The following is a 12,343-nucleotide window of genomic DNA, read 5'->3' as shown; positions in this document are numbered from 1 at the left end:
AATTTGCAAAATAGTCTTATAAACAAGCCTAAGAAATAAGCCTGATAAGATCACGGCTTGTGATCCGTCCTAAAATAACCGTAGCATACGTACCTCTAGGTCAAATAAACAGGAAGTTTTTTAAAACCTTATTACAGCTTAGTACAGAAGGAACTAGTTTTATATTAGATATTCATTGCACGTTCATACTTTAATGCCAATTTAAACAGCAGTTTCAAAGTTTCTATTTACATTATTAATACTTATTAACAGTTTTTTTTTTTGTCTTAGGTTAATATTGTATTTTATTTGATGTAATGCTTTTAATCAGTGGCCAATTTTAAAATAACAGGGATTCAATAATTAACTTTGCAACACTGTGGACTGGCCTTGAAGCCGCCTTGTTCTGATTGGCTGGCTGTTGATGGTGAACATCATTTGGCTTTTTTCTCTTGTTCACAGTGACTGAGTAATATTTTACTGACAAAACTTGTACTAACAAAGTGAATTTCCTTTACCAGAAATTAAAGGGGTATGTTTTACACTTTAACATGAATACAGTGATATATATTTCCTGTAGTTGGGAATAGTACCTGTTATTACATATAACTAGTAAAGTATTTCCATTTGATAGACCTCTCCTATTAGAAAAGTGTATATTCAAATAGGCTTATTATATTCTCTTTTTTTAAGTAGTAATATCCTTTTAGATTTACTAGAGAGACTAGAAATAGAGTAGAGTAAAGAGTTTGTGTGTGGGCTGTGTAGCAGTGAAAGCATGAGCACTTACCTGAACGCAGTAATTAGCGATAAATCATCAGCATACTGACTAACACTCATACGAATCAAATCTATAATTATTGGCACTCTTCATGAATATATGATTAACTGAATAATAATTCCAATTAGGATTATATTTTCCTTAAACCTATGGAGACACTGTATAGGTCGTTTTGGTTTCCAAATGTATTGTTTTCTCTTAACGTGAATAAATAGCTTAAATATTAGAAAGGAAGGAAAAAGAAATTTCCATGACGTGGTAAAGGACGGAGGTTTCTCCATTTGTTTAAGTGTTTAAATTGTGAAAAAAACATCTGTAATATTCATGTTGTACAATCCCTCTAACCCATTCTGTTGAAGGGTGCCAATAATTCTGGAGTTGACTCTAGCGTACATCTGCTGGGTGAACGGTAATGTGCTACACTGACTGGAATACGCATCTCACCCACATGAATTCACCCAATAACTAAACACATCAATATATGGAATTATTGTATATCGTATTGGATGCTTAATTATAAAAACAGAGAAAGATGCGCCTGTAGCTTTTTTTTGTTTTGTTTTTTGAGACTTGGTTTGTGCAGCATGGTTATGATCGAAAAACAGAGGACGCTGTAGATATAAAAAATAAAAAAAAAATTGTTTCTGTGGTTGAATTCTTTCTGGGGGGGGTTTTGTGCACAGATCCCGCCGGTGGTGTCACGGAGTAGCTTAGCAACCATTCCCTCAGGAATGAGCAGAGAGGACGACAGTGGGCGCTCGCATAACACCAAGAGAGGAGCCTTCCATGAGATCTTCAATCTGCCAGAGACGGAAAGGCCTCTTCCTGGTGTGCTAAAGAAAGGATTACAGAATTGTCAATTGTGCATGTCTGTAATTTGAAATAATTGGCAGTGTCTTGTGTTACACAGTGTGTGAGAATGGATGGAGGTGCTGTTTGATCAACCGGGACCGGAAAATGCCCACTGACTACATTCGCAACGGTCTGCTCTATGTTACTGAAAAGTAAGAAGGCTTTCGAATATATTGTCATATCTTTAGTTAAAATATGTCAGCACCTAGAAAACTGAAAAGAAACAAATAGTTTTTAGATATTCACATTCAAGTTTTATAATCAACTCTATGTGCAGCATCACATGAGCCCTTTGTAGTTATTATAATAGTTCCAGTCAGTCACAATAGCATTAATGAGATCAGGAACTCATGAAGAGTGAGGAGGCCTGTGGTGCAGCAGGTGTTCCATTTCATCCCAAAGGTGTTCAATTGGGCTGAGGTCAATTGAGGTCAATAGGGGTCAATAAGGGTCAGTGGAGGCCCTTTTTGTGCACAGAGGCCTTTTCATGCTCGAACAGGTTTTTAATTGTAATGCTACACCATATAAAGTAATCCTATACATCTTATAAAGTTTATGGGAGCTGAAGGAGTACATAAGGCAGTCCACAAACCTTTGGCCATATAGTATACAGTATAATATAACAATGTTCAGTCAATAGATTCCAAACAGCCAAACTTGCACTTGTTGGAACCATTTAAATTTGAACTAGTATTTATTGTTTTTGTTAATTCTGTCTTACAAATAGGCCGCCAATAAATGTATTATTTATTTGCATAAAATATAAATACTGCTTCATTTAAACCATCTTAACATTTTATTCAAATTGTATATATTATATACATATTATATATTAGAGGTGTAACTGTACAAGTATTCGTACCGAAATCTTTCAGTACAGGGTCTTTCAGTTCGGTACATACGTGTTCTGAGTTCAATCCTTGTTCCGTGCGGAACATAGTTATAAATATGAGTTCTCGCAGGAACATATTAAGTGGCGGACCACAAGTTTGTTTAGTCTCCACCTCGCACTTTCTGTGCATTGTTTTTATTATTATTATTATCCGGTCAGGGAACCAACCCCAAGTGCAGGTCCCAAGTCAGGATAAATGGGGAGGGTTGCGTTAGGAAGGGCTTCCAGCGTAAAAACGTGGCAAATCAAACATGTGGACGGTCCGCTGTGGCGACCCCTAATGGGAGAAGCCGAAAGAAGATAAATAAAATTATAATAATAATAATAATAAACTTGAGCACATACACAATAGTGGCAGGGGTATAAAAAGGAACTCTGTCACTCTGGCTACTCACTTCGTACTGGAAATAAGATTTGTTTTGCGCATGCATGAAAACGCTAAAGAATCAATAGTGCTATGGATTCGAGAATTTCTCTTAAAAGGAGTAAATTCCGACAATTCTGCATATTGAGGGAATTAATAAATGAAGGATGGAAGGAATGAAGACATTTGTTAAAGTATGCTAAAATAAGTTAAATAGATCATATCTATAGAAAATGAAATATTAAATGTAAAACACACACACAATTTCTATTTTTAAAATTTAATTTACCGTAATCAATTTAATCATTGTAGTAAAAAAGTGTATTGCATTCATTTGATTTATTCTATTAAAACTTTTATAAAATATTATAAAATATCATTTTATATATTATTTAACCAAGCAGCCATTTTATTTAAAATTGTTTTAAAAATGTAAACTGTTGATGTTATGAGTTAAGTGTCTTACCTTTTCAATTTGGACTGTGCTAGAATTTCTAGACATGGAACACTGCCTTTCAAAAGTTTTTTTCAAGAGTTTTTGGAGAAGCACCTGCATGTTCCTTATGTTCATATGCAACACATGTTAAATTAATTAGTTTACACACTCTTGGCATCTGGAGAGTTCGTTTCTCCAAACGTTCCACTGAAATATTTTGCCTTACCTTTAAGACTTACCAAGTTCCCTGACAGATAACACTCCAGCTGACTGCTTTCTAAACAGAGCTTGGTTGTATATTTGGGTCATTGTCTTGTTGTATGGTGAAGTTTGTTCCAATTAGCCGCAGTTCAGAAGGAAATGCATGATGCTGAAGATTAAAATAGTAGCCATGCTGGTTCAGTTTTCCTTTCACCCAGAATAAGTCTCTAGCCTTCCCTCCTCCAAGCCAACCCCAAACCTTTAAGCTTCTACCTCCATGTTTGCCTGTGTGGATAAAGCAGTCTGTGAACATCGTTCCTGTTCTCCATCTTACATAAATTCTTCTGTTAGTCAAAATTTTCGTTTTAATGGATTCATCTGTCGAACTGACCTTTCTTCCAGTTGTTCATTATCCAATTCCTGTGTGTTTTTGCCTTTTACCTAGTTTGCTGCATACAAATAAATTGAATTAATTTAGTGATTATTATTTAAAACGTGTGTTATACAGTAAGAATACTAAATGCAGTGTTTCTTCTTCAGTTACTTGTGCTTTGAGAGCTCCAGTTCCAGATCAGGCTCCTCCAAAAAGAATAAAGTCATAAAGCTTTTGGACATCACAGATATTCAAAAGGTAAGTGACTACATGTAGGTTCAGATATAAAAATAAGAATGTAAGTTTAAATTTGAGGGTTTTTTTCTGGATTTCTGTTTTCTATAGTATAAGGTTTTGTCCGTTTTGCCTGGATCAGGAATGGGAATCTCTATTGCCACACCCTCAACACAGAAGGTAAGCCATGGAGAGATGCATTATAAATATTTTGATTTGCAATATTATCATTAGGTGTATCAGTCTTTTCATTGTATCATTTATTTTTCTTACTGTACATTTTCTGGCGTGAAAAATAACTCCACCCCCACCTGAGACTGAGCTGCTCATGTAACTTTAGACCAGTGGTTCTCAAACCTTTTCTGCCATTCTGTGAATGTCTTCCATCACCCCAAAAATAGTAATGAAATACTTTGTTTAAAAATTTTAATATCAGGTTCTAAATCAATAACATCAAATAGCATTTAAGTTTAAAAATAGATCAAAGAAAAGTGTAGTTGTGCTTGGTATCCTAAATGTTTTAATTTACTTGCAGTAAATATCATAAATGTATGTTTTTGATGCTTTGAGTATATGAGCTTCATTTTTAAAAGAGAAAACCATAATTAGAGATTAATGAAGAACACAAAAAATTATAAATCATGCCATTCATTGCACCCACCTGTCATATCTTTATTGCCCACTAGAGGGGCGTGCCCTACACTTTGAGATCCAACTGCTTTAGAGTCATGTGTAGTTTTAATAGACAGGTTTGAGTCAGTTATTTGGAAAGGGAATCCTTGTCAGTGTTTTATTCCAGTTTTAAATCAAATTACAAATGGCTCCTTCAGTGCATCAGTTTATATATGTGTTCCATCTTCCAGCCCTTGGTGTTTGGTGCCATGATCCACAGAGACGAGGCGTTTGAGTCGATCTTCACTCAGTACATGAAGATTGTGACTACAGGCTGCCACGAGACCTAGCGCATGCATCATTAACCCTACGGAGAAGCTTCCTCTTCTCTCTTTCTATCTTTTCTCTCTGTCGTTCCTGTCTCAATGAGCAGGCTGGAACTGATCCGTTTAGTCAGCTATGGCTAGATGATCTCAACCGAGGGTTGAGCGTGAACCGCAAAACATCCACGTGGAATGTTTATCACACTGATGGTTTTAGGGAGGGAGGGTGGTGTCAGGGGAGGAGGCTGGACCTTCTCACCTGCCTAAGTAAACTCTCTTTCAGGGAGCAGATTGTAGAGTTGCATATAGACTTACATGGTACACTTCTTTCTGCTGTAAGGGTTTTGTGCTTATTTGTCAAAGCTTTGCATTGTAATACCTGTCAGGAGAGAATGCAAGATCACTAACACCTTGCAAATTACTGATGAAGCCTGTTTGTGTTAGTTTACACTATTACCCCGCATACACAAACGCACAACACATTTAACCCGCCATTCATTAACATTGCGCTTCAAATGTCTTTTTGTTCAGTCCTGGTATATACACTATATGGAAAAATGTTTGTGGACACTTGAGCATAAAATTGAGCTTTTTGAACATCACTTTCCAAATTTACTTTTAAAATAACTTCCAACTTTTCCGGGAGGATTTTCCACTAGATTTTGGAGTGTGCTTGAGGAGATTTGAGCTCAGTCAGCCACAAGGGAGTTGTGAGTAAAGTCATGTACTGATGAATGTGAGAAGACCTGGAGTAAAAATCCTCCACTTGAACCCATGTAAACCGTATGTTCATGGAGCTGGCTTTGTGCACAGGACATTGTCATGCTCCAACAGGTTTGAGGCTCCATTTTAAGTGTATTCAAAAACATTCTATAACAAATGTGTGCCTCCAACTTTGTGGTAACAGTTTGGGGAAGAACCACATATGGCTGAAAAAGTGTCCCAATTATTTTTGTCCATATAGTGTAGCACTGTAGGGAAACTGCATATTTTTGGGGAAATAATAATAAGTAGTAAAATTAGCGATATTTGTATTACTGACTGATAAAATGATTCAAGAAAATCATTTATTTTAAACTCCACAAAAGCTTTTAGAGCTGTAATCTTATTGGCGTATTAATAATCTTATTAAACCTACAGTGTCTAGATACCGAAGTATTATAATCAGTACCAAGAGTAGTCATTAAACTAATACTAGGGGGTTTTGTAACTACAGATATAAAGTCTGGATCTAGATTAATTAAAGCTAAGATTGATCGTTTCTCCAAAGATGGAGTTATATTCTGAATACTGTTGTATTAGTACATTTCCATCAATCACTTTCTCTATTAGTGATGAGAATTGTGCATACGCATAAAACCTCCTTGTCTCCTAACTACTCTTTAAGACCCAGACCAAGAGTCTGTAGTGTGTAAGTTCTCAAGCATAAATCCAAAGCCGCTCAGAAATCCGGGGTGAGATCTCAGAGTTGTGTGCTCTTTTACCCGCCATGTCATTCAGCTTAAGCTGAAAGCAAAGATCTGCCCTCAAAAATCATCGTTCAAATCATGCAAAGCCATAAACCAATAAGTATGAGAAATTCATCCGAGCACTGAGGTATGAGTGCCAGATGAGTCTGAAGTACGGAACAGCAAAACCAGACACTGAACTAGAAACTGAACAAACCAGATGTATGTTATGCGATGCATCCTGTCGTTTGGAGTCTGGAGTTGCACCAGGCTTTTTTTTTTTTAAAGTACACATCATGATCTGTATCAAACGCTTGCTTAAAGGCAGTTCCGGACCCTCCGAGAAAGTCTCGGCTTTCATTCTGTCAATATTGTTGAGAAATTCAAACAAATATCGATTGAATCTCAAACATGGGATGAGGCATTTTTTATCTACCGTTTAGAATGCTGCATTTAGATCGACATTTTCTCATTATCCTTCTCATCTGTCTTGCCTCCTTTTTAGTAGTAGTTGCAGCAAAAAAAACACACAAATCACAGCCATGGGCAGAGAAATGTTGAAAGGCTGGAAAGTACTATTTCTCTCCATATCAATGATTACTAACAGGGGGGGATGTCTGAAAAGTGTTAATATCACTTTATGCTTGATTTCGTGCTCTAACTGTTAGAAGGCCTCACAGCGATACAATCCCCAGGTTCGATCCTGAGCTGGTTTACTTTCTGTGCATGTTCTCTTATTTCTCTTTTCCACCAAAACCGTTCATGTTCTGGTTCTCAACTTGGTTCTTGGCCAGTGCTTGATCAGGGGAACTGTAGCCTATCATGACCTAGACACAAATTTCAATGGGGATATAACAGATGTCCAAAAACGAACATGCCGCATCATCTTGTGTGTGTGTGTGTGTGTGTTTGCAAGGGTTTCCTCTTGGTTCCCTGTTTTTTTCCTACCTCAAAAAACATTCTAGTAGGTGGACTGTCTACCTTTTTTTTTTTTGTATTTTGTGTGTGTGTATGTGTGTGTGGGTGGGTATGGTGCCTTGCTTTGCACTGGACTGGGTGTGCATTTGTGCTTCATGCCCAGTGTCCCTGTGACAGCCCAATCATCACCCTTACCAAGATAAAGGTTACTAAAGATAAATGAATGATCGAATGAATCGATATGTATTGGAGCAAAACAATAATATTTCTATTGGCATAAAGCCGAGACTTTCTTGATGCCAAAAGTATTAGAATGTGCTTCTGGGTTAAGTGACTCACAATGATAGAGCAGATCAATGATATGTTTATAAAAAGCTAAGTGCCAGACTGATTGAGTCACGAAGAGTTGAGAGATTGGGATCGTGTGACCCTGTGTGTGTCGAAACACGAGCATTTCGCTTGAGCAACATGTCATCTGTTGTTTTTGTTGGAGAATTACTTTACACTTTGCTACTAATCGTTCTGATCACTGACATCACCTATATGGTAAACATACGGATGTACGGTAATCGGAAATGTGAGCGATCAGAAGGTTATGAGTTTAAATCCCAGCACTGCCAGAGTTTCACACTGAAGACCTTTAACCCTTTTCATGCACAGACAGAAGCTTGGTTCATTTTCTGCGCACTTTAGCTCAGAGTGTCCGTAAACCGAGCCCATATAAATGTCCCAAAGTTTTTATCATGTCTCTTTGTAGTGGATAATCAGCTTTTTTTCTGATCGGACATTTCTGAGTTGTCCTGCACTTGCACTGAACAAGCACAGACTGTATTGTCTGAACACTAGTTTTGCCAAATTGATTTCCTCTCTCTCTCTCTCTCTCTCTCTCTCTCTCTCTCTCTCTCTCTCTCTCTCTCTCTCTCCCTTTCATTCTTTTACTTGTATTAGCCATGGTCTTTGTAAAACAGATGTTTACAGGAAGGCTTGATTTTGAATCCATGTTATGCTTCAGTTTGAACCCACAGGGATATGAAAACAGAGGCGAAATCCATCATTAGATGGTCACTATGTCTCTCCAGTTCTGTGCTCAACACTGGTGTGATAGTTCTATAAAATCTCTTAACAGATATATTTGTTTTAACTGTGTGCAGATGTTTGTTAAATATTTTTTTATAAGATTAACACACACTGAAACTACTGAAGAAATAGAAATTTATATATCCTCCTGATGTGTGAATTATTATGCTATTTATGTTGGCTGGAGTAAAACGATATGAAGAAAAGAAAAAAGAAAAGGGTATTATATTCAGTGCAATGCTGTAACATTAGAGACATTGTTTTTGTTTTTAAGAAAAACTGTGCTATAAAATCATGTAGTGTACATTTTGTAATGGAGTAAATCAGATTTAAAGGATGTTTGTCTGACTTTTTATTCTCATATACACTTGGATATTGATTATGGATACTTTCTCAGATCATAGGGCTCAGTTCAACAATAACAATGAACCATAAACAGCAGCATTTAACACAAGCTTCTAATGACTTCAAATAACTTTACATTGAAGATAAAATCTATTTAAATACATTTAAACACTGTAAATGTGACACATCTTGAATTCTGCTATTTCTGTTCTGTAATTCTATTCCTCCTGATAGCTGGTCTGCTTTCCTACTACACATAAATGGAAGCAGTCCATATTGGTGTTTCCATGGAAGCGTTTGATTTCGACTGCACAGCTACAATTGACTACAAAAAAAAAAAAAAAATTATATATATATATATATATATATATATATATATATATATATATATAAACTGCAAAAGCATGCTATATTGAAAAAAATATTTCAGTGATTTATGCATAACCCGCTAATATCAATCTAAATGGTTTAGTCCACTGTTGAGGGTTTGACAAAACAATGTAGGGGGTTTTAATCACACGTTATACTCGGTGAAGTCTGTGTGGGATTGTGTACACCTACATAACACTGAATTTTAAACTTGTGTTCAAGCTCAATAATCCACAGTTAGTGCTTAAAGCACGAGCAGATACACAGCAAACTAGTAAACACATCATAAGGTACAAGAAAAAACAAGGTTCAAGGTAAGTAACACCACTTTTACTCGTGCAAGACTTCTGAAACAAGAGAAAGTATGTCCCCAAATCCATATTGGACCAAATGTGGGCCAAAGTTTGTGGACACCTTTGTATGTGCTTCTTCTAAACACCTTATTCCACCTTTAGATGTATTTGCTGTCATAATAACCTTTACTTTTATGTGAAGATCCACTAAAGTTTGGAGTGGGCTTGTGGAGATGCCCACAAAGGCATTAGTAAAGGCCTGGGGTGCAATCAGTGTTCCAATTAATGCCAGTAGGGTTGAGGGTCAGATACGGTTTGGACATGTGCAGAGGAGGAGAAGGTTTATGGATGTGGTGAGGGAAGACATGAAGACAGGTAGTTGGTGTGAAAGAGGCAGATATAGAGGACAGGGGGGTATGGAGACGGATAATCCGCTGTGGCGACCCCTAATGGGAGAAGCTGAAAGAAGAAGAAGAAGGTTTGAGGGTCAGATCTCTATAGCAGGTCACTCAGGATCTTCCACTTTAGCCCATGTAAAGCATATTTTTATAGAGCTTTCTTTGTGCACAGGGTCATTGTCATGCTGGAACAGGTTTGGGTCTCCTAGTTCAATGGAAGAGAAAATGTAATGCCCCCAGCTTTGTGGTAACAGGTTGCGGAGGAAGCACACACTGTATGTATAATGATTATAAATATGAATTAGTATAAAATAGGTGTTCTGAGTGGGTGTATCTTAAGTCATTAGTTAAATGTTAATCTTTAAGTTTACTTCTATACAGTAACTACAGTACAGTAACTGTAACTGGCTACCATGCACTAGATTCTACACCAGTCTGTGGCCTGCAAACATTTGATCTGTTTTTCCAGACACTACAGCTAATTATGTGATTTTTTTCTATGATGTTTAGTAGGGCAAGGTATAGCACCTAATCTGGCTACATCTGACTAGAATGTCTTATGATCATTCTGAAATGTTTAATAAATGTATCCATGTATAAATGACAAAGCCTTACTGTGCATTCATGTCCTTCCAACTGCTGTCCACTAGAGGTCCTTCCACTCTGTACGGTGATTAGATTATTCTAATAGATTAATAATCAATTAAATAAAGACAAATCAAAACCAAAAAGCGAAGAAAATATTAAAAGTCAGACAGACAGACCCCCTCTACATTAGAGAGTTTAAATTCAGCCTGTTTTAAAACCTTACACACATATTACATCTAATAAAAGAAATATTGTATATCACTGGCAGAAACCAGAATAGAACTGGAATTTACTGTCAGATTATATATATATATATATAAAACACAATATTATAAAATAAAAACCTTTCCACATTTGCCATTGGAATTAAAATACTCTAGTGCAGCAGTTCATGTCTTGGACGCTAGATGTCCTCAGACACTGTGAATTCATCTGCATAAAGATGAACTGGATCTTTGATAAAAAATGCAGATGAAAATTGCTTTCTCTTAGAATGGTTTTCCTTCTTTCTGTATTACTATAATTATAATTATTATTATTATTATTATCATCATCATCATCATCATTTTATTATCATCATCATTATTATAAATACCATGATTTAATAATAATAATAATAATAATAATAATAATAATAATAAAAATAGGAAAAAGACTAAGAAGAAGAACAGTATCATTATTCATTCTTTGTGTATTAGGCCATTTATTTATATAATTTTTATTACGCTACAATAATAAAACTATACATCAAAACATTTGATATTATTGTATAAACTATATTTGCCAAAACAACATATTTCTATATTACAATGTTTGGCCAAGGTTAATGTTTTTTAGGGAATTGCACTTGGTTCTGGTTTAATTTGGGCATCTAGGTCCTTCTTTAGATATGTACCTTTAGAATGTACACTGAGCACCCAGTGTTTCCAGGATGATGATGATGATGATTTTGATACTGGTATTATGTTAATTCCCCAAAACACAAACACTTTTAGGTTTAGGAATACCTTAAAAAGTAGCAGACATCAAGACTATTGAATTAATTGGCAAATTGGAATCATCTGAAAAACAAAAACATTTCTGTAATTGATGAGGAAGACGGACTGGATGGCACGGTAACCTGAGTCCTGAGAAAGCAGATTAAATGATTTCTAAAGATAAAAAGTGTTTTGGACTGTCAGATTGTTAGAGGAAATGTATTCCTGAGTCGAGGTTTTATCAAAGAAAAGGCTTGATCTCCGAGACTACAGGGATTAGATGGAGGGATAGTGAACAAGGCTTAAGATGAAGATCTGAGAGCATGATGGAGTTAGTAGAATGGAAAAGGTCACAAAGATGGGAGAGAGACTTTGAAGGGAATTATGGATGAAAAAGAAGCCAGTGAAGAGTGTGGAGTGTCAGGATGTGTCAGGATGTGGAACGCAGATCCTTTCTACTGCCTTATACACACAATGGATTTTGACTGGAAAAAAAGGGAAACATAATGCGGTTTTACAATTTATAATATACAGTATAATATATGAATTACAATTTGTTACTATGACATGTGGGTTGATCCTGCAGCAGAACAGCCATAAATACTGTAAAATTATTGAAAAAAATAATTAATAAATAAAACCCAAATCTTGCATGCAACCTTTATCTGAAATTATTCAGATTTTTGGGGATAAACAAGTAGATATAGAGCAATTTCTAAAAATGATTAAACAACTGCTAAACAAACAGCATATTAAATCTGAATTATTCTTATCTTAAGATGCTGAATGCATCCATACGTTTAGAAAATGTTAAATACATTTTGCATTTGATTGTGATTGTGAAATTGCTTTGGGAATTTCAACTATGTGTACATATTTTGAT

General features: G+C 35.9%; 1 protein-coding gene across 3 annotated transcripts in view; it reads left to right on the top strand.

Annotated features, from left to right (window-relative positions):
• gramd4a (GRAM domain containing 4a) overlaps window positions 1-8,827 on the top strand; it is a 47,520-nt gene extending 38,693 nt beyond the window's left edge. For all 3 annotated transcript variants that reach the window (XM_046873300.1, XM_046873301.1, XM_046873303.1), the window contains 5 exons: window positions 1,444-1,588; window positions 1,671-1,764; window positions 4,046-4,136; window positions 4,224-4,292; window positions 4,976-8,827. In XM_046873300.1, coding sequence (XP_046729256.1) covers window positions 1,444-1,588; window positions 1,671-1,764; window positions 4,046-4,136; window positions 4,224-4,292; window positions 4,976-5,074 — 498 coding nt within the window. In that variant the 3' untranslated portion in view covers window positions 5,075-8,827. The remainder of the gene's footprint in view (window positions 1-1,443; window positions 1,589-1,670; window positions 1,765-4,045; window positions 4,137-4,223; window positions 4,293-4,975) is intronic.
• Window positions 8,828-12,343: the final 3,516 nt, after the last annotated feature.

This window comes from Silurus meridionalis, chromosome 18 (assembly GCF_014805685.1).
Source record: "Silurus meridionalis isolate SWU-2019-XX chromosome 18, ASM1480568v1, whole genome shotgun sequence".
NCBI classification, from domain to species: domain Eukaryota; kingdom Metazoa; phylum Chordata; class Actinopteri; order Siluriformes; family Siluridae; genus Silurus; species Silurus meridionalis.
The sequence above is the reverse complement of the archived record's forward strand: the minus strand, read 5'-3'. Positions and strand labels throughout refer to the sequence as shown.